Source organism: Meles meles, chromosome 7 (assembly GCF_922984935.1).
Source record: "Meles meles chromosome 7, mMelMel3.1 paternal haplotype, whole genome shotgun sequence".
Classification (NCBI taxonomy): Eukaryota; Metazoa; Chordata; class Mammalia; order Carnivora; family Mustelidae; genus Meles; species Meles meles.
The window spans coordinates 54,137,699-54,160,832 of NC_060072.1; the positions used below are offsets into that span (position 1 = coordinate 54,137,699).

Consider the following 23,134-nt stretch of genomic DNA (forward strand, 5'->3'; position numbering starts at 1 on the left):
AGAAAAGAATTTTACCTGTAGTCAAGCTAAGATTGGATTTGATTTCTGGAACGTTTTTTTGTTTGTTTTAGAAGACAGTTTTGATTTCACAAATATACCAAAGTAAAGTGAAAGTTTGGTTTTCTCTCTGTTAGGAGGATAAAGTTTTTGTAGATTAGTGGTCTGCTTTTAATAAGAAATTATAAACAAAATTTTTCCTTTACTCGTAATGTAATCTGCCTAGAAAATAAAGATTCTATGTTTTGTCTTTACCAGGTTTTTTATTACTTAAGAAACTGAGTCTTATCTATTAAAAAAAGTTAAGGGTTTTTTTTTAACAACTATTTAATTTTTTGTCTATGTTAAACTTGATGAGAAGCACTGCCGACTCAAAAGTGGTGCTAAACTTTCTTTAGAATATATTTGTATAAAATTACTAATATCTGATATGTCCTGGTTTAATGTTACCAATCACAATTTTTTAAAGATTTTATTTATTTATTTGAGAAAGAGAGAGAGAACACAGAGGGAGAGTGAGAGGGAGAAGCAGGCTCCCCACTGAGCAGAGAGCCCAATATGGGGCTTGATCCCAGGATCCTGAGATCGTGACCCAAGCCAAAGGCAGAACTTAACCGGCTGAACCACCCAAGTGCTCACCAATCACAATTTTAAAATGTATGTCATAGAAATAACCAAGTTCTCTTGTCAATTTCATCATAATGACCTCTCCTTCAGTCTTTAAGCATGGCCATTTTTAAGTTTTTTTGTCATTTGCAGTTATTGTTTTACTCTGATGCTTTGGTTAAAAAAATAAAATAAAAAATATCTTGTAAAATTGCTTCACCTTCAAGGAGATTCATGGAAAAGACTTGGATAAACACAGGTTTCTCATAACTAAGATCAATTTGTCTTCATGTGGGAGAGACAATGATGAACTTTTCAGTGCTCCCTCAAGTCTGCCTACACAGCGCCACCATATATGGGATGGTAACTGGGATCTGTCCCTGTTGTCCTTCCCCACATCAGTAAAATGGGCCCTTTAATGATGATACAATATTAACGTGGGAAGACTTGCTTCTGCTGCAGGACACTCGCAGACTTTGCTAGAGCATCTGTAAGGGAGGAGATGGGTAATGGACCTACCAAAAATCCAAAGCCCAGGCACTGCTATAATGTTTTGGATATTGCTGGTGGGGTAAAACCCATGTTGCCCCCCAAAAGTTATACTTAATAAGGTACAAGCCTTTGTAGGAATGATGGGGTTCCGGAAGATTTTCATTCTCCACCTGGCCCAGCGCCTCCATTCCTTATACCACCTGGTAAAGAAAGGGTACATATGGGACTGGGGAGCAGAGCAGCAAAAAAGCAAAAGTTCAAGTTAAGTAGATTAAATCTCTGGGCATCTCTCAAGCAGGGCTTCTGTTTGAGTTACATGTCCGTATGACTCCAGAAGGGATGAGTTGAGCACTGTGGCAGAGATAACAGAATGGGGAGTGCCCCTAGGATTTTGGTCCTGGCTCTGTAAGGGGACAGAAACCCATTATACCCCAACAGAGCAACAACTCCTAGTGGTGTTCCCTGTGTTCCTCCAGGGAGAGGCTCTCATGCAGCCAGTGGGCTGAGCTCAAAGCAGTTTGTCTGGTGATCACTCATGAGTCCTGGTCATTAACCCTTTGTACTAACAGTGGGGCTGTTTCCAGAGGGATTAGTCCTATGGCTTGGACAATGGGAAGCCAAGGGATGGATGATGATATATAAACCTTTGTGGGGGCTGGATATGTGGAAAGATATTTGGGTCCATCTGCAAGAGCCTGTGGCAATCTCCACTGTCCTCCATGTCTCAGCTCACAAGGAACTGATTCCCCCTGGCCGTCAGAAAGCTGATACTCTAACTCAGTTACAAACCCTAATTACTCACCTGTCAATTGATTCAGCAGATGGGACACATACAAAGAGGGAATACTGGGGCACCTGGGTGGTTAAGTGTCAGCCTTCGGCTCAGGTTTTGATCCCAGCGTCCTGGGATCGAGCCCCGCATCAGGCTCCCTGCTCAGTGGGAAGTCTGCTTCTCCCTCTCCCTCTGCCTGCCGTTTCCCCTGCTTGTGTACTCTCTCTCTTTCTCTCTCTGTCAAGTAAATAAATAAAATAAAATAAAATAAAAAGAAGGAGGGACCTCTACAGTGCCTGGTGGGATGGCATATTGCCAAGGATGCTGGATTGCCCTTGAAATACAGTGACTTGGTTAATGAAGTAACAGCATGACTTGGTTAATGAAGTAACAATGCCCAGGACAACTGCCAAAAGATGCTGGGACCATCCACTGAAGTTTCCAAGCCGTAAGGGACTGACGAACTGATTATATTAGCCCCCTTTCTCCGAGTGAGGGTTCTAAGTATGCCTTGATTTGGTTGGACACTGAATCTGATCTGATTCAGGCTTTCCCCTGTCACTGGGAAACAGACTACCACCATTAAGGGATGAGAGAAGCTGATCAGTATTAGGAGAGATGGTAGTGAGCGGTCACATTTTAAAGGTCATGATGTACAAGACTGGGCAAAAGAATTGACATTGGCTGTTTCATGTCCTCTATAAATCGCAAGCAGCAGGGTTGGTAGAAAGGAAAAATGAAATATTAAAACAGCAGTTTAAATTAACAGGTAAAACCACCTTGACTGAGTGGACTAAAGTACTACCCCAGGCTTTAATACATCTGAATGATAAACCAGTAGGGCCTGTCACTCCACATGCCAGACTAGGGACCCTGGCTGAGACATAAATACCATAAAGGTATGGAAGTCCTGGGAAACAGCCATTGACCTGATTCTCACTGAGGATCAATGTTCCACGCTGTTGAGAGCACAAAGCCACATTATGACTGGGGGAAAAAAAAAAAATTATCTACTGGCATTTGCCATAGTACATCCCCCAAGATGGGTGAGCTAATTTGTATCCCCTGGGTGAGGGGAAACTATTCAGTCTCCACTGAAATTCTGTTGTCCTGATGCAAGATGGACCTGTTGAAATATGTACATGGAATAGAACATACATCACTGAAAGAGAGGAGAAGATAGGGGCCCTGGTCTGACATATGCTGTCTCCAGGCCATCTCCTCATGCCTGGCAGTGCTGCCTCCCGCAGAGGTATGTACAACCAGGTTAGGTTCCTAAAACTGCCAACCTCCCTCTCCTCAAGCCAGGTGGGCACGTTCTGTTTTCTACTGGTTCCTTATTTGGCTGTTACCTTGGCTCCCCATTGGTTTAGAGGAGGTTATGGCACACAGAGAAGCCCTTACTAAATTCACCCAACAAGCCTTAAATGATAGTCAACACAGCCTGTTCTTACTGAATGATGAAATGACTCTAATGAGAGTCTTCAAAAAATAGAATGGACTTAGACATTATCCCTATGTCTCAAGGAGGCACCGATGCCATTATCCAAACAGAATCTTATATGTTCATACCTAATACATCTGCTAATGTATTATCTTTATTAAGTCACAGAATGATAAAGTAAATGCCCTAAATGATCCAACTCCCAGAGCAGGGGACTTAATAAACCAGTGGTTGGAATCTTGGTCTCTTGGTTAAAAAAAAAAAAAAAAAAAAAAGTGTCACTGATTTTAGACTCATTGCTTTCTCTTACATGTACCTGTGTTATTGCTGTGGCATCTGCCTCCAGGACAGCCAGAGGGCCACCAAAGGAGCCACCTGCATACTGGTGAAACCCCTTGCTGACTGCTCAGGGCACACTGTGGAAGAGGGAAGTATGTGAGATTATAAGATAAGAGACAGTCACAAAGTGTGGAGTTTTGGGGAAGGTCATGAAAAAGGCATGACCTTCAATTGACCTATGAGCTGGACCAGCAAAGTGTAGTTCCTCATACCCTTCCCTGTCTTTCAAATGTGTGTTCTGGGGCACCTGGGTGGCTCAGTGGGTTAAGCCTCTGCCTTCAGCTCAGGTCATGATCTCAGGGTCCTGGGATCCAGCCCCGCATTGGGCTCTCTGTTGAGCAGAGAGTCTGCTTCCCCCTATCTCTCTGCCTGTCTCTCTGCCTCCTTGTGATCTCTAGCAAAAAAAAAAAATCAAATGTGGGTTCTGTTTGCCTTTCCTGCTCCCAGGAGCTGCTCTAAGGACATGGCCTTGAGACAGTGATGTGATAAGAACACCTACCTAGTGCGCATGGTTGAGCCTAGTTAAGCTTCTGTATAAATTTTTAATATTTGGAGGGTAGGTAGGGGATTAACTAGTCTTGCTGCCGCCTGAGACAGGCCTTGTATGTAAGTTCCCTTTGCTTATTAAACCTTCCACCTAGTAGCCTGCCTGTCTTCGGTCTCCCCTTGCCCTCTCAGTAAGGGAGATGAGGCTGTTTCAGATTTCAGCCAAAAACAGGAAGCTCCAAAGGGTGTTATGAGACAACAGAAACTAAAGGGAAATTAGGAAATATTTTGAACTGAATAAATATGAAAAATAAACCAGAATTTGTTGCATACCACTATAGTTAGTGCTAAAGGGGAAACATAAAGCATAGCACAGATATATTTAAAATAAAGAAAAAAGAAAAAATCTGAAATCAATGAACTGAGCTTTCATCTTAAGAAATTAAAACTAGAAAAGCAAACTAAAACATAATTAAGTAGAAGAAAGAAAAAAATCATTGAAGCTGAAGTTAATAAAATAGAAAACAAAAGTAATAGACTTTATTTTCTACAAAAAAAAGTAATTTCAATGAAGAAAAGAGTTTCATCAAGAAGAAAAATGAACTTTTTCTTCTAAATCAAACTAATTTAAAAACCAAAAGACAAAAATGAATAATGTCAGGAATGAAAGAAGGTGCATTAATGCAAATTCTAGAGATATTAAAATGACAATAAGAAAATGTAAGGTTAAGAAATTAAATATTTAATAAAGTGGACAAATTCTTTGAAAGACACTAATGCCCAACAAACCACACTCAAGAAAGAATTCATTGAATTCTTCATGAATGAATCTGAATCTATTGTTAAAAATCTTATAAAAAAAAGAAAACCTATGTCCAGATGACTTCAGTGATAAACTATATCAAACACTTAAAAACAAATAGTACCAGTTCCACAAAAACCTTCCAAAAAATTGACATTGAGGGGTACTGCTCTAAAACATAAACTAGACAAAGCCACTACACAAAAAGCAAATTACAATCAATATCCTTCATTAACACATTTGCGAAAATCCTAAACCAAAGTTTAGCAGAATTAATCCACCGATGTATTAAAACGATAATAAATTCCAAGAACCCAAGGTTAATTTAACTTTTTATAATTATTCAATGTAATTCATCATGTAAAAAATTAAAAAGAAAAAAATTAAAATATCTATCATCTCAATAGATGTAGAAAAAGCAGACGTAGACAAAATCAATACCCATTCCTGATAAAAATCTCTCAGCATTCTAGGAATAAAAGGGAACTTTTTCAAATGAATAAAGAGCATCTATGAAAAATATACAGTTAACACCATGCTTAATGGTATTAACACGGATTTCTTCCAAGATCAAGAACAAAATAAGGACGCTCACTCTCACCACATTCTTTGAATGCTTACTAGAGGGTCTATCTAGTCTATGAAATCTAGCAAGGAAAAGAAATAAAAATCATCCAGGAAGGAAGAAATAAAAATGTTTTTGTTTTTTTTTAAATTTATTTATTTTTTCAGCGTAACAGTATTCATTGTTTTTGCACAACACCCAGTGCTCCATGCAATACGTGCCCTCCCTATTACCCACCACCTGTTCCCTCAACCTCCCACCCCCGACCCTTCAAAACCCTCAGGTTGTTTTTCAGAGTCCATGGTCTCTTATGGTTCACCTAAAGATACAAACGCAGTGATCCGAAGGGGCACGTGTACCCGAATGTTTATAGCAGCAATGTCTACAATAGCCAAACTATGGAAAGAACCTAGATGTCCATCAACAGATGAATGGATAAAGAAGATGTGGTATATATACACAATGGAATACTATGCAGCCATCAAAAGAAATGAAATCTTGCCATTTGCATCGACATGGATGGAACTAGAGGGTATCATGCTTAGTGAAATAAGTCAATCGGAGAAAGACAACTATCATATGATCTCCCTGATAAAAAAACGTTTATTATAATTCTATATACTGTCAAGAGATATTTGGAGATTAAAATTACAAATGATGACAATACCATCTCTAGTAGCATCAAAAATATGAAATATATGCTGATAATCTAAGAAAATATGTAAAACATCTATACAGAAAAAAATTACAAAACTTTGCTTAAAGAAATTAGAAGAACACAAGTAAATGGAGAGCTATACCTTGTTTATGAGTTGAACAAATCAGTATTTTTAAATTTCAGTTTTGCCCACATTTTTCTAATAGGTTCAATGCAATCACATTCAAAATTTCAACAGGATTTGTTTGTTTGTTAAGTTTAAGAAGTTGACAAGCCAATTCAAAAGTTAACATGAAAATACAAAGATGTAGATTAATTGAAACAGCTTTGAAAAAGAACAACATTGAAGGGTTACCATGAAGGTTACATGATTTCAAGAAACTGATATTCATGGTGGTGTTGTAAAAATATATTAAGTAAGTCAACAGAACAGAATAGAGAGACAGTAATAGACCCATCCACATATGGGTAACTAATTGTTAACAAAAGTGCAAAGACAATGTAGTGAAGAAAGAATAGTCTTTTCAACAAATGTTGCTAAATCAGTTGAGTATTTATATGCAAATAATAATAATAGAGAGAGAGCACTTTAATACGTGACTCACAAACTAACCCAAAATAAGCTATAGATTTCCATGTAAAACCTGAAACTATAAAATGTCTAGGAGGAAACACAGGAGAAAATTTTGTCACTTTTGGTAATAAGTTCTTAGAAACACCAGTGAAAACATGAAGATGGACTTCATCAAAATTTAAAACTGCTTTTCCAGAGAATTAAAATCAAGCCATAAACTGAAAAACAAACAAAAATGATCAAAATGATATCTGATAAATTTAGGACTTTTACCCAGCATATACAATGGGTTCTCAAAATGTAACAATTAAAAAAAAAAAAACCTCAAAACTTCTCTGAAGATTTGTATTAACTTTATCAAAGAAAATATGTAGATAATAAATAAGCAATATAAGCAAATAATAAGACCTCAAGATGATTTTTCATTTAGGAAATGCAATTTAAACCACAGTAATTTAGCACCATACACCTATTAGAATGGTTACAATTACAAGGCTGACCATACCAGGTATTAGCAAGGGTAGGTGGAATTGAACATTCATACATTGCTGGTACGAATACCAAACGGTACAACTTTGGTAAATAACTTGGCAATTTCTCAAATAGCTGAACATACACCTACTGAGTATTAAACTCCTAAGTCTAATACTGACATTAAACTCCTAAGAGAAGAGAAATTCTATGTACAAACGAAGACTTGTACACAAATGTTTATAGCACCTTTATTTGTAATAGACAAATACTGAAAACAACCCAAATGGACACCAACAGGTCATTTATCAACAGATTGGGGTATAATCATACAAGGGAGTAATACTCAACATTTAAAAAGAATGAAAAATTGATGCAAGCAACAAGATGAATGAATCCCAAAATGGTTATGCTAAGTGAAAGGAGCTAGACCAAAAATAAACAAAAAGGCATGCTGTTTGACTCCATTCATATAAAATGCTACAAAATACAAACTGAAAGCTGGCTGGTGGTTGTCTGAGGAGAAGGCATTGGGGAAGGGGATGATAAGAGCTGGAGGGGTGATGGAAATGTTCACTATCTTAATTGTGGTGATGATTTCAAAGGAACATGTTCATATATACGAAGATTATTGTGTAATTCAAATATGTTCAGTTTGTTATATGCCTATTAAACATCAATAAATGTGCTAAGAAAAGAAAATATCTCTTGTCTTCTTAGGAATGATACAGCTTTTTTTTTTTTTTTTATGAAGTTGGTGCTGGATTATGTACAATACAATGGAAAGGCTTCCTTTAAAAAGTAAAAGAACCTGTGAAGGAAGGTAACAAGGGAATAAAAACACTGAAAATAGAAGGAATACTTCTATCCACCTGTTTCTATTCAGCAATATTTCCATACCTGGCTCAGTTTGTTTTTTAATTGAGTATCTTCATATTTTTGTCCTCTGTGTTTCTGCGTTAGCACAACAGTGGAGAAGAGCTCATTTACAAATGGTGTGTACTTTAGGAAAAAAAAAAAATCTACTATTTTTACCTCAGGCCCCATGATTCTAACAAAATATTCTGAAGGATTAAAGAGATTAAGCTGTCCTTTGATAAAGGATGAAAAAATGCCTCCAAAATGTGATGATGTGGGGGAGGGGGTGTTGTGTGTGCATGTGTGTATTTAGTGGAATCTAGAGAAAGATCACAATTTAAAAGACCAACAAGTGGTAGATTTTAACATTTGAGAACCCAAGTTTCTGAATTCCAGCATGGTCTTTTCCCCTTTTCTGTTTCTTCTTGGGCTGTGTTCGCATGCATTTTTCCATGCATCCACCAGTTGGGCGAGTTCTCCATGTTCCATCTTCTATGTGGTTTAAGAAGCAGAGGGGAAGACGGTACTGAGGTAGAGGATTGAAGAGGAGTAAGACTTTAAAATTAAAAAAAAAAAGGGAAGGCAGGGAGACTTGGCACAAGCTAGGTGAAAAACACAGAGAGAGAGAGAGACGGAATTAAAATTTCTGATATCAAAGTGCTAGGCAGCCAAAAGCCCAGTCTCTGCTAAGGAGTTCTGCCGTCAGCTAATAACAAGCAGTTCTCGGGCCTCTCGTAGTTTGCACCTCATTAATGAAGGACAACTTAAATTCCAGAAGAGAGTTCTCCTTCTCTTCTTCTTCCAGAGTCTTTGAATTCACTGTGGTCTCAATAGATTTGCCTTCTTCTGACATATACTGAATGCTGTTAAAATGCAGTTGTCAGCAAAAACAGCTCCTCTTTGTAGATAGGCACAACTGCCTGAAGGATAGATGTGGGAAACAGGACCCTGGAGTCTGAACCTGCAGATGGAGGAGGGGGGAGAAAGTAGATTTACTGCCACCTTGTGTCAGAAATTTAGCCTTATCTTAAAGCTTCAAATCAGTAATAAATGTGGGAAGATAAACTGGAGAGAAGGTCTGAATGGCTAAACGGGTAAGTCCTTGTCTGACAGACAAGGAGATGTTCCTGAATTTCCCCCAAACTTCTCCCTGACAAGAAGAGGACATTATGTGGAATGTGGAAGCAACGTCACTAACACTTTCAGCAAAAAATAGGAAACTTACAAGTGGGGCATCAAAGGAGAGCCATCCTCCCAGAGCCATGAGCTGCTGGGTTTCCTCAGAGACAACCCCATCCAGAACGGAAAATTGGAATGGGCACTTGCTTGTCGGATGAATTCCTGTGGGGAGGAATGTTTATCTAAAGTGATGATAAAGTCAGTGTGGTCATTTTAGATTAGATTCACAAAACCAAAGAACCAAAAGAGATTTTCGACATCCTTTCCATGGTTTTACAGAACTATTTACTGAAGCCTAGAGATACCATGTAACCTCTCTATCTGAGGGCATGCAATCATTAGCCAGATGAGACTAGAAAGTAAGTAATTTGATTCTCAAACATGTGCTCCTCTGCCAAGGGCGTAAACCCAATTTATTTCCCTATCATGCACTACTTCAGCCCAACATACCACCATAAAAACTCACCAAATCATCTGTGCTATTAATTTTCAGCATCTGGGCATCCAAAGACAAGCAGTTCTCCTGGCTTTTTTCCCAATTAAATGGGCCAGAGGAAAATCGGTAACAGTTTTCTTCATGCCAGAGCCAGTCTTGGGGACAAGGACCTAGGAAGTGTAGCATATCTGATCAGTGAGTGATGCCTGAGTAAAAGTATTTCTACAATTCTTAAATCAATTTTCCCCCAGGACTGTCATATGCAAATCATCTCTTCTTAATTAGAATTATGGGGGGGGTGCTGGGTGGCTCAGTCGTTAAGCGTCTGCCTTTGGTTCAGTCATGATCCTAGGATCCTGGTATCGAGCCCGGCGTTAGGCTTCCTGCTCCACAGGAAGCCTGCTTCTCCCTCTCCCACTCCCCCTGCTTGTGCTCCTTCTCTCTCTGTGTCTCTCTCTGTCAAATGAATAAATAAAATCTTTAAAAAAATTTAGAATTATGTCGTCTTCAAAGACCTCAATAGATCCATAGTCTTTATTTCTCTTAAAGTATTCTGATTTAAGTAAATTAAATGAAAAATAAGGCCATTCCAAAGCAAAACTTGAGCTGAGACATAACTTTAGAATGTGACCTATTTTTTTTTCTCATTTTATTTATTTTTTCAGCGTAACAGTATTCATTCTTTTTGCACAACACCCAGTGCTCCATGCAAAACGTGCCCTCTCCATTACCCACCACCTGTTCCCCCAACCTCCCACCCCTGACCCTTCAAAACCCTCAGGTTGCCCCAACCTCCCACCCCTGACCCTTCAAAACCCTCAGGTTGTTTTTCAGAGTCCATAGTCTCTTATGGTTCGCTTCCCCTCCCCAATGTCCATAGCCCGCTCCCCCTCCCCCAATCCCACCTCCCCGCAGCAACCCCCAGTTTGTTTTGTGAGATTAAGAGTCATTTATGGTTTGTCTCCCTCCCAATCCCATCTTGTTTCATTTATTCTTCTCCTATCTCCTACCCCCCCATGTTGCTTCTCCATGTCCTCATATCAGGGAGATCATATGATAGTTGTCTTTCTCCGATTGACTTATTTCACTAAGCATGATACCTAGGAATAAACCTAACCAAAGAGACTAAGAATCTATACACAGAAAATTATAAAGTACTCATGAAAGAAATTGAGGAAGACACAAAAAAATGGAAAAATGTTCCATGCTCCTGGATTGGAAGAATAAATATTGTGAAAATGTCTATGCTACCTAAAGCAATCTACACATTTAATGCAATCCCTATCAAAATACCATCCATTTTTTTCAAAGAAATGGAACAAATAATCCTCAAATTTATATGGAACCAGAAAAGACCTCGAATAGCCAAAGGAATATTGAAGAACAAAGCCAAAGTTGGTGGCATTACAATTCCGGACTTCAAGCTCTATTACAAAGCTGTCATCATCAAGACAGCATGGTACTGGCACAAAAACTGACCTATTTTTTCATAATATGTTTGGAAGACTGGAAGTAAGAGCTCAGGGAATGGATCCATTAATAGTTACACTGCTATTAAGAAGATATGCTCCCTTTACTGAACTGACTCACTCAGTGAAGCACGCAACTCTTAGTCTTGGTGTGGAGGCCCATACTGGGTGTAGAAGTTAATTAGAAATAAAATCCAGGGTACCTGGATGGCTCAGTAGGTTAAGTGACTAACTCTTGATTTTGGCTCAGGTCATGATCTCAGGGTGGTGGGATAGTGCCTCTTGGGCTCTGTGCTCAACACAGTCTGCTTCTGGATTCTCTTTCCCTCTGCCCTTCTCCCACTCACAAAGTGTGTGCACTTTCTCTCTTTAAAATAAATCAATCAATCAAAAAAAAGAAATAAAATCTTTTTAAAAAGGTACATTTATTCATTTTAATACTTCAGGTTTTCAAATAATGAATTTATGCTTAAATATTATGTTTCCTGTTCCTAGGCATGTGTTGTTCAATACATAGCATATGTGGTATTCAAACTACCTATGTTTCTTTTAATTAAAAAAAAAAAAACTTGTTTTAAGTAAACACTACACCCAAGTCCCCAAGGTGGGGCTCAAACTCATGACCCCAAAATTAAGAATCGCATCCTTTATAGACTGAGCCAGCCTGGGGTCCTTTTTAATTTTTTTTTTTTTTTTTAAGGAACATAATATCACTATGTTGGCAGTACTTTTCACACATTAACACATTTAATCCTCATAACAATAGGATGAAATAAATTCCATTCATTTTCTTCATTTAGCAGATAAAAGGGACCATGAACCTTGGCAGGTTTGCTCTCATATCCACGTGTTTAAAATCACGACAGGCACTGCCTCTCAAACTTCTGAGTTTGAATCAATTGAGGAAATATCTTTTGGGGCCCTCAAGATGTTTTGATACAGAATCTAGGGGTAAACCTGGAAACCGCCATTTTTAAAAAGCTGCCATAGTGATAATGTTGTCCACCAAAGACCGACAACCACCACTAATTTCCGTCCTGACCATAAAGTCCGTGACTGAAGACTCCACGGCTTTCTAGCTAGAGGACCTTCTGCAAACCACTTGTTCGGTAACTTTTCAGAATCTCTCTCTCTCTCTCTTCTTATCTACACTGTGGACCACAGACTTCTTAGTTAGAAAGATAAAACTTGTCTCAAACTTAAGGAAACCGGTCTGTTTTTTCCCCATGTGGTATTTTATTATTAATATTTTTGAGAAACTTCTCAAAGCTGCTTGATGAAAAGCAGTACTTTATCTGCTTCTTTACTAATTGGCCTTTATCTGACACTGTCAAGGAATGGAACGTGTTACCTGGGACATCTACCAGTGAAAAACATATTACTTAATATTTTTGATTGGTTGCCCATGCCTGGAATCTCTGGGAGATGGTTCTGGATGGTCCTGATGTAGATGTAATCTCATAAAACTGATAAAAAAAATGAATTAAAAAAAAAACCTGTTTAACAGCCCCATCAGGGGAATAAATCATTGGTTGGTATGTAACTATGTCTGTTTATATAAAGATTCCTATCTTTGCTAGATTAGTCTCCCTCCTTTATACCTTCTTAGAGACACTACATTCTTTGGTTTCCTTGATAGCTCTCTCCTTAATAAAGACATTAAATACAGGTTTGATACTTCCTAAAGATCAGTTCGACTAAAAATCTCTGCTTCTTGGGGCGCCTGGGTGGCTCAGTGGTTTAAGCCACTGACTTCGGCTCAGGTCATGATCTCAGGGTCCTGGGATCGAGTCCCACGTCAGGCTCTCTGCACTGAAGGGAGCCTGCTTCCCTCTCACTCTCTCTGCCTGCCTTTCTGCCTACTTGTGATCTCTCTCTGTCAAAATTAATAAATAAAATCTTTTTAAAAAATCTCTGCTTCTTTTGGAAATTTAAATAACCCTATAAATATTGAAGGGATTTATTAACTCCAAAACTTTATTTAAAAAAGAAAAACTGCTTATCATTATTATCACCACTTAACTTCTCTGGCTATCATTTTTTTTCCTCTATAAAATAAAGATCTGGGGTATTTGTGAACTGTTACTATATAATCCGTTTTCAAAGAAATTGCATAGTTGAGATCAAGTGAGATGTGCAAGCAAGAAATTGGAGAAATCTCTGTTTATTAGGGGCAATTAGTTACTAATGCTGAGAATAGGGTACTCATTCATACACTGCCAAGAAAACAATGCATCTCTGAGAATAATTCCATCTCATATCCCTTAAATCTCCCTATGATGAAAAGCATATGCCTGATTTAATCACATGTTGTACAAGACTAAATGACACAGATAACACTGTAATGTCGTCAGAGTTCACATCATCATCCCCCTTCTTATAGATGCTAGTATTTCTACCTGCCGCCTAGATTCTGAGATGAACTCAATTCTTCTTATATAAACTGACTTCCTGGGCTCTTTGTATTTTTTTCTTACCTAAAGTATCTACCCAACACTTCCAAGTCAGCCTACCTCCATTCATTTTATTTAAATTGATTGTTGTATACTTTAAGAAATAGGGTTATAGAATAAAATTAATGTAGACCTTCCCAGAGACAAAGGAGACCCCATTGGGAAAGAATCAATGATTAAGATATATTGGAACAGAAAGAAGTAAGAATTGATGGCCAAGGGTAAGGGCGGGAGAATTCTTCCAGAAAAAATCTTAAATCTAAATTTTAAAAATAAAGAAGAGGTTCTTATGAGAAAAGAAAATTTAAATCTGCCAAAAAACTGCACTTAATTAAATCAGGTAACTCAAGAATTTAGCAGAGGGAAGGGTGGGGATGATAAAAATAGAGAACTTCTGGTGTCAAACATTATGAATATACGTCGATGTGCCAATTTCATGCCTAGAGACATTTTCAAAACACAGTTAAGTTTAAACAGAGCAGTTTCCACTACTTCTTTTCACCTATCTATCCCCCATACCTGAAAAGTTTGCTGCTTTCCTCAGAGCCTCTTGGAGATTCAGGTTCTGCTGATGAAGTTCCATCTGTTTTTTGGAATTTTCATCCAGCTTCTGGGTAAGGGTTTCTATCTTTTTTTTGAGTTCCCTTTCTGACTCCTGGGAAGTTTTTTCTGTCTGGCGCTGTGCTAAGATCTGTCCTTCCAGTATAATTTCCTGGTTAGTGAGGTTTGCTTGCTGTTGTTTTAGGAGATCAGACACCTGTAATACTAAGTCATAGCTGAAATAAGAACTCCATTACCAATCCCAAATAAAAATCCCTCTGCTGGATTTTGAGGAAATCGAAGAATCAAATCAAATAATCTATTTTGACAACAGATAAACTGCTAGAAAATTACTCAGAAATTATGGATTTAAAAGTTATTTGATATTCTTGTACTATATATTTTTTTTAATGTCAGGAACTGTCACAGACACATTCGATTAAAACAACAACAACAACAACAACAGGATTTTACTTGTTACTGATGGTTCCACACAAGTTTAAAAGCAATCATAAAATAAAGGTATATCAATGCCATAAATAAAATACAGACAATCTGAAATAGATGCCAACCAGACTCAGTGATTATTATTATTTTTTTAAAGATTTTATTTATTTATTTGACAGAGAGAGAGATCACAAGTAGGCAGAGAGGCAGGCAGAGAGAGAGAGGAGGAAGCAGGCTCCCTGCGGAGCAGAGAGTCCAATGCGGGGCTCCATCCCAGGACCCTGAGATCATGACCTGAGCCGAAGGCAGCGGCTTAATCCACTGGCACCCCGACTCAGTGATTATTAATAGTTGTCATCAATGACTTACTCTATTTGTGTCTTTATTCCTCTGCTAACTCTCTACAACTCCAGACTTCCTAATTTTATTTAAAAACTGTGACACCCCTTTTTTGATACACCCTCCCACAGAATTATTTTAAGTTGCTATGTCATAACAATTTCAAGAATTTTTTGTTTTGTTTTGTTTTTTTTTTCACAGTACATTTTAGGAAGCATAGGGATGAAATGAAGTTTGTGAAACCCGGCAGGCAACTAATGTTAAGGGTCAAATGTCTCAGTTCTAGAAGCTTGATGGTTGAGTACAAAACAGACCCCTTGGCTTGAAGGCTGGATCTGAGACTGTTTTAAAGTGATTCTTCTCATGGGAAAACTCATCCAACCACCACCACTGAGTCAAGTGCACTTCTCCTAGTCATTAGGGAAGGCCCTGAGTGTTAACAGATTGAAAAAATAAACAGTTGGTAACTTTAACCAACAACTGAGAATCAAATAGCACTTCAAAGGCCTTAATCATCTAAATTCTAGATGGACAAAAGAACTCAGATCTACAACCTGAATACACAGGCAGATTATATGGATGATCAATATCATTTTCATTCCTTCTTGGCCACTCTCCTTCTTATCACTTTTCCTCCCAACATCCTCTTTTCTAAGTAGCCATATTATAAATTTGTATTACAGTTATTTTAAATGTCTCATTTATTGATACGGTATTTCTGATTCTTAACTTTAAATTGGAATTTAATTATCTCTATTAAAACTCAATGTAGGGGTGCCTGGGTGGCTCAGTAGGTTAAGTAACTGACTCTTGATTTCAGTTTGGTCGTGATCTCAGGGTGGTCAGATCAAGGCCTATGTCAGGCTCTGTGCTCAACACGGAGTCTGCTTGAGATCTTCTCTCTTCTTCTCTCTCTGCTCCTCCCACCAGGGGTGCTCTGTCTCTTAACAACAACAAAAACAACCTCAATGTGAACTATATAAGATTTCTTTTCCTTTTGGATCTCTCAGGGGATCTTGTGGCTTAGGAGTTTCAAATTATTTTCTTTTTCATCATTCCAGGATTTAAACAGACTTTGTCCATTAAGTTATAACAACAAAACAGAACAAAACCTACCATTAATAATCTTAATTCTATGTCCCAGTCAATTTGAGGGACAAGCACAATGTACTTATTCATGTTCCCATGCATTCTAAAAAGTTTGCCTAAAATGTATCTGAATCAAGTTTGTTTATAGTTATTATGAAACCAATTAATAAACCATGTTTGTAAGTTCTCACTTTTTCCCCTCTCTCCAGTACTTACATTGCATTGTCAGTATTATAAGGGTTACCAGTAATCCCAAGCAAAGGATCCCCAGGGTCACAGCAGTAGGGCACCACCACCGAGAAGAAAGAAAATGAACACCTAGAGTGACAGAGGATAGAATCAGACATAAAAGATGGAAGCAAGTCATCAAACAATTCTTTGGAAACTATACTTTGTACTTTGCATTTCTTACCTTAGAAGTCCCCCCAAGGGCTCTGCATATAATTCACTGTCCATATTTACAGATGAAAAATACAGACAGAATTTAAGTAATTTGCTCTTGGTCACGCAACTGACACAATTTAAGAGCCAGAATTCAGTACCAGATACGTGATGTTAAGTATCTAATTCTCAAGCTTATACTTTATCTACTTCCACCATAATGACTCTCTAAGAAACTCTCAGTCCAGCTTGGCTGGATCAACTTCATCCAAAGAACAGACAGCCTGGTACTTTTAATATAGACCATATCAATGCACATGCACACACACACACACACACACACACACACACACACACAGCCCTCATACACAGTGTGTTTTATAAGCAGTATACCACAGAAGAATGTCAGACACAAAGAAAATAAGCTTTAGTTAGTTAATCAACAGATCACCTCAAAGAATTTAATTTTGTGCTTTGAAATTTTATTCCACTAAAATTACATATTAGAACTGAGGTTATTGACCGAAGAAAAATAGGGATTAAACTTCAATATTCATTTGACTCATATTAATGTCATGTCCTATACTTAACACCAGCTATGACTCTTGTTGTTATAAAAGTTCGCCATTATTATAGAAACAATAAGTCCTATAGCTCACAGCTCCACCACTACAAAAGTACAGATATTTTGGTTCAATAGGAAAATATTTCATATAATCTATGTGAACTCCTCACCCTGTACAATAAACAAATAGAGTACTGGTAGTGTTCTCTATATGCAGATAAGAAAACCCCAAAGTCTCAGTGAATTGTATAAGATGACACAGATGTTAAGATCTAAATAAACATAGGTCTTTAATCCAACTTTAATCGCTACATAGCTTGGAACGTTACATCACAAACTTTCTAGTGCAAATGTGTAATGATCTAAATCAATCAATGGTCAAATATATTCAGAGTCAAAGGCCTTTCTGTTAGACTCTAGAGAGGAGACAGACAAAATAGAAATTTTAACAGGAAGAAACAAAGTTCATTCACTGATTTAAAAGTCATTAAGCTCCTGAAGTGTATGTAGCAAGCTGGCAGAAAAGTAGAAGATAGTTGTATCTCTTGCTTAGAATTCTAGCTTGGGGGTAGATATTTGTGTAAATCTGTTAACCAATATTTCCTTCTGGTCAATATTCATTCTATACTATAAGCGTAGCCTACCACTCTTGAGTGAAGAAACTCTCCTGAATTTTTAGAAGCAAATCATAACCTCCACACCTGTGCAGGAAAGGTGCCACCTCCATTTTCTAAAGGACACCTTTGACCCATTTCTTCTGTAGGTAGAGACCATTAATCGAACCTGTTCCCATTAGTGATCTTCTGATCAGAAAGCAATTGGATTATTTTCAGTAGATGACTGATCTTATCAGGTTCTGAGAGATTTATCTTCATAATTGTAGTGAAATTCAGGCACTCAATATTTACAACATGAAGCATGAATGAATGAATGAATGAGTGAACGAACAAATGACTCCTGTTAACTTGGATGCCTGCCTATAAATACTGATTCATAGAAATAATGCACGTAAAGTGAATAGCACAGAACCTAACCTATGGTAATGTTTAATAAAAGTTATCTGAATCTATACATCATCATTCATACCAAGTTAGTTCATTCACAGAATCATCATCATCATCATCGTCATCATCATCATTGTCATCATCATCATCATTATCACCATTATATCTGAATTGTTTTTCTTTTAAGTAAATGTTATTAATTCTACAATATTTTTCCATCCTTGGGTGTTTCAACTTCCTAATCCTACATTCAGTTAATTTACATTTTTGAGCTAATCTTAGAATTCTGTTGCTGTGCTCATTCACCCAGCCCTAGTACCTTTAGCTTTCTTTCCATTTGGCTCCTGATCAGGTTGATCCTTCATAGTCTTGTTCTTGAAGTCATCAAAAGTCATTTCTGAATTCATTCCAAGAATGAGAGAGTGAAACAGTCAAGGACTTCTGCAAAGTAAAAATTTGTGAGCTCCTGCTGGAGTGTTTAAATAGCTACTGCTATCTAATAGAAGAATGACTCAATCATTGGTAGGAGGAAGAAGAGGTTTTGCTTCATACTGGGAAGTTGGCTGACGCAAATTCTTGGGTTATGTCTATTGCAGGTGGGGAAAGTGGTGATTCTGCTAGTATTTCAGGATGTTTCACTAGGTAATTTATGAAAGGGAAAACTATTTTCTGTGAGCATTACAGGAGAGGCATTTGTATTCACTGATAGGGATAGTGGAAACTGAAACTCAAAAGAATAAGTCACACTAAATTTGTGGAAGACTGTGCATTTAAACCAGATTACTTAATTCCATTGTCCATATTTGTTTACTGCACTGTAGCAGACCCTCTATACTGTGGCTTTTGTGAGCCTCATATTTTCCTTTTTGACTGTTTAAATCATCAATAGATTAGAAATTTTGGAGTTAATCACGTGTGACTCATCTCCAGCCATGGTGACCTGGGTAATTTTAGAAGTTAATTAGGAGTGCTATTTCATACAGTGGCAGTATAACATAGCAGGAGTATAACAAAGCAACAGAAATTTGAAGCCAAATGGAGCTGGTTTTGAATCTTTCCTTTCCTAGTACCTTAGTCTATAATCTTGGGGAATTACTTAATACTCTTAACTTATGTCTTTGTCCATAAATTGGGACATTGGAATTTCCACTGGATAATGTTGATAATGTTGCTGTCAGGATTCATATGAAATAGTGCATGAAAATGCTAAACACTATACTTCAAACATAAGAACTCAATAAATGATAGTTATTAATAGTAGTAGTAGTAATACTCAGCCCAATTGAATTGCCCATCAAAGGATACATTTTATACATAAATAACTGGAGTCTCAAAGACTCTTCAGCAAGCTCCCCGTAAGGCTGCCTATATGAATTCATTGATAGAATTCTCACCTATTTTCCCTCCATAACCTCCTAACCAGAGAAGAAAGATATCATTGCAGTTATACATGCTTTAAAAAAAAAATTGTGTATTAAAGATATTTTCTGAAGTATTTATAGCCAAAATGATATGATATCTGGAATTTGCTTTAAACTACATGACAAGGGATGCCTGGGTGGCTCAGTCACGTAAGCCGCTGCCTTCAGCTCGGTCATAATCCCAGGGTTCTGGGATGGAGTCCTACATTGGGCTCCTTGCTCGGCAGGGAGCCTGCTTCTCTCTCTGCCTCTGCCTGCCTGCCACTCCGCTGGCTGGTGTGCGCTCGCTCTCTCTCTGTGACAAATACATAAATAAATAAAATCTTTAAAAAAATTTTTTTTAAATTTTTTTATAAACATATAATGTATTTTTATCCCCAGGGGTACAGGTCTGTGAATCTCCAGGTTTACACACTTCACAGTACTCACCATAGCACATACCCTCCCCAATGTCCATAACCCCACCCCCCTCTCCCGACCCCCCCCCGACCCCCAGCAACCCCCAGTTTGTTTTGTGAGATTAAGAGTCACTTATGGTTTGTCTCCCTCCTGATCCCATCTTGTTTCATTTATTCTTCTCCTAATAAATAATATCTTTAAAAAAATAAAGTAAAATAAACTACATGATGAAAAAATAAAAGGAGGGGATCCATAAAAGAACATTGGAGAAAGGCATGCAAATAAAATATCTAGGAAACTATTTAGAAAAATTACTGATATTGACAGCCTACTTACGATTCCATTTCCCTCCTCTTTCCTGGATTACTTGTATTACCTTTTTCTGTGCAAGTATCTGAGACCAAATGGAAAATAGGTCACCTGTCATTTAAAGTTTTACTCTATGGGGTGCTTGGGTGGTTCCACCTGTTAAGCCTCAGATTCTTGATTTCATTTCAGGTCATTATCTCAGGGTCATAATCTCAGGATCGTGAAACCAAGCCCCATGTCAGGCTCTGCACTGAGTGTGGAACCTGCTTAAAGATTCTCTCTCTCCTAGCTTGTTCTCTCTACATAAAAATAAATAAGTAAATAAATAGATAGATCGATAGATAAATAAATATTTTTAAAAATTAAATAGTTTTACCCCATGATACAGTTCACCAAAAAAGGCTCAGCCTGTAGCAAGTATATTCTAGTCAAACCAGCTTGTAACAAATAAAATGCTACTCACTTTTATCACTCAAGCCCCACAACACCTCCCTTGATCTTGAGTGCCAGGGAGCAAGATTGTTACCTGCATTCACCATGCTGACTTTCACATAAGTAGAATCTCGGGGAAGTGTTTTTTATTTTCATTTATTTATTTTTTAAAATTTTATTTATTTATTTGTCAGAGAGAGAGAGAGAAAGAGAGCACAAGCAGGGGGAATGACCGGCAGAGGGAGAAACAGGCTCCCCGCTAAATGAGGACCCCAATGCAGGACTCGATCCCAGGGCCCTGGGATCATGACCTGAGCTGAAGGCAGATGCTTAACCAACTGAGCCACCCGGGCATCCCAGGAAAGTGTTTTCAATAATGAATTAATACTGAAATCATGTCACAGTGAAGAGAACAATTTTCATTCCCCAGTGACTCAATTCTTTTCCATGCCATTAGTATTCTAGTGGATTAAGATGTGATATGGAAGCACACTTGTTGATACGACACATTTTTTCCTTGTGAGCTCGTTACTTCCTAGTAACCTTTTATGGATTGTCCTAGGACGAACTGTCTTGGAAGGACATATATGACTATATACCTAAAACATCCAAGGATACACACAACACTAGAAATAACTACATTCTTTAGAGAATGTCTAATATTGTGCTAGATCTCTCAGACTTCAGTTATTCACGTTCATACCCCACCCATGAAATCCAGGAGAGAACAATCATCCATTGTGTGTTTGGGTCCACACTGATAAAAACATCACTAAGCAATCCAGGACCTGGTGATGAGGTCTACAAATCCTGTACTCCCTTCAAACACAGTTCATTTTTTTTTTTTAAGATTTCATTTATTTACTTGACAGAGAGAGATCACAAGCAGACAGAGAGGCAGGCAGAGAGAGAGAGAGGGAAGCAGGCTCGCTGCTGAGCAGAGAGCCCGATGTGGGACTTGATCCCAGGACCCTGAGATCATGACCTGAGCCGAAGGCAGCGGCTTAACCCACTGAGCCACCCAGGCGCCCCCATTTTTTTTTTTCCTTTAAAAAAATCCTCTGGTCCGGTCCATGTTGCTACAAAAGTTGGGTATGCTGAGTGAAATAAGTCAAGCAGAGAGAGTCAAGTATCATATGGTTTCACTTATTTGTGGAGCATAACAGATGACATGGAGGACATTGGGAGATGGAGAGGAGAAGGAAGTTGAGGGAAATTGGAAGGGGAGGTGAACCATAAGAGACTATGGACTCTGAAAAACAACCTGAGGTTTTTGAAGGGGCAGGGGTGGGAGGTTGGGGGAACCAGGTGGTGGGTAATAGGTGCCCTCAAGAGGGCACGTATTGCATGGAGCACTGGGTGTTGTGCAAAAACAATGAATACTGTTATGCTGAAAAAATAAATAAATTAATTAAAAACAAACAAAAATATCCTCTGTATTCAAAATCTCGAGGTAGGGTTGCCAGCATTTTTTACTCTCTCATTTTATATACTCTGATATTGTACTCTATTGATTTTTAATTCCATTACAATTATTCCTTCTCTCCAACCAAATTTCAAGTTCTTTAGAAGTAGATAGTTCTCCTTCTATCAATAAAAACTCATTCTTTCCTATCACCTTGGTGTACCATATAAATTGTAATATTCTGTAATATTCTGCAAGCAGTAAATAGTTAACACTTGAGATTCTTAGTGATTAAGACATAATCCAAGTAAGCTGGGTTTTAAAAATACAAAGAAATTTAAGGAAAATATGTCTCAGTTCTTATTTTGAGAAGGTGGAGATGAAGCCCAAAAAATGTAAATGATTTACTGAACATCTCTTTTCTATCTGATGCCAATTAAGAACTCAGCTTACCATTCTTCTTCTCCAACTAAAAACTCTGTATTCATTAAATAATAATTCCTGGATGTTTAATTTTATGTGTCAACTTGTCTGGGTCATGGGGTGCCCAGTTATTTGGTCAAATATTTTTCTGAGTTTCTCTGAGAATGTTTTTGGGTGAGATTAACATTTTAATCAGTAGGGTAATGATTTCCCTCCATAATGAGAATGGGCCTTATTTAATCAGTTGAAGACCTGACTAGAACAAAGACACTGATCTTCCTCCAAATAAGAAAACATTCTCCAGCAGATAGCCTATGGCCTGGTACTTCATCATTGGCTTTCTTGGGACTTGAGCTGGCTGATCCACATAACAGGTCTGGACTTGCCAGTCTCTATAGTTGCATGAGTCAGTTCCTTATATAAATCTTTCTCTATAAATATTCACATCCTTTTGGTTCTGTTTTTTCAGGAGGACCTGACTAATATAGCTCTCCATTCTTTCTTTCTCCTAGTTCCTGGAAACAACCATTCTATTTTCTGTGTCTATGAATTTGACTAAGTACCTCATGTAAGTGGAAACATACAATATTTGTCCTTTTGCATCTGGCTTATTTCACTTAGCGTAGTGTCTTCAAGGTTTATCCATAGGGTAGCACGTATCAGAATTCTCTTTATTTTTAAGGCTAAATAATATTCCATTTTATGTATATACCACTTTTGTTTATCCATTCATCCATTGAGGGACATTTGTATTTCTTCTGTTTTTAAAGATCCATGGG

At 37.8% G+C, this 23,134-nt stretch overlaps 1 protein-coding gene across 1 annotated transcript; it reads right to left on the reverse strand.

Annotated features, from left to right (window-relative positions):
* Nucleotides 1-7,441: 7,441 nt before the first annotated feature.
* OLR1 (oxidized low density lipoprotein receptor 1) lies at nt 7,442-18,414 on the reverse strand. The gene is made up of 6 exons (XM_046012498.1): nt 18,286-18,414; nt 16,233-16,334; nt 14,121-14,366; nt 9,710-9,849; nt 9,290-9,405; nt 7,442-9,025 (listed from the first exon to the last, which is right to left on the reverse strand). Exons 1-6 carry the CDS (start codon nt 18,371-18,373, stop codon nt 8,881-8,883), a joined length of 837 nt encoding a protein of 278 aa, XP_045868454.1. The 5' UTR covers nt 18,374-18,414; the 3' UTR covers nt 7,442-8,880.
* Between the last annotated feature and the right edge of the window lie 4,720 nt (nt 18,415-23,134).

Bases quoted from the DNA above. Each gene is read 5' to 3' on its own strand.
- OLR1 (XM_046012498.1), bottom strand. From the start codon at position 18,373: ATGAATTCAGAAATGACTTTTGATGACTTCAAGAACAAGACTATGAAG. The intron at 14,367-16,232 runs GTAAGTACTGGA...GCTATGACTTAG, and splicing joins TATAATACTGACAATGCAAT to TATTACAGGTGTCTGATCTC. The intron at 9,850-14,120 runs GTATGGGGGATA...TACACTTCCTAG, and splicing joins GAAAGCAGCAAACTTTTCAG to GTCCTTGTCCCCAAGACTGG.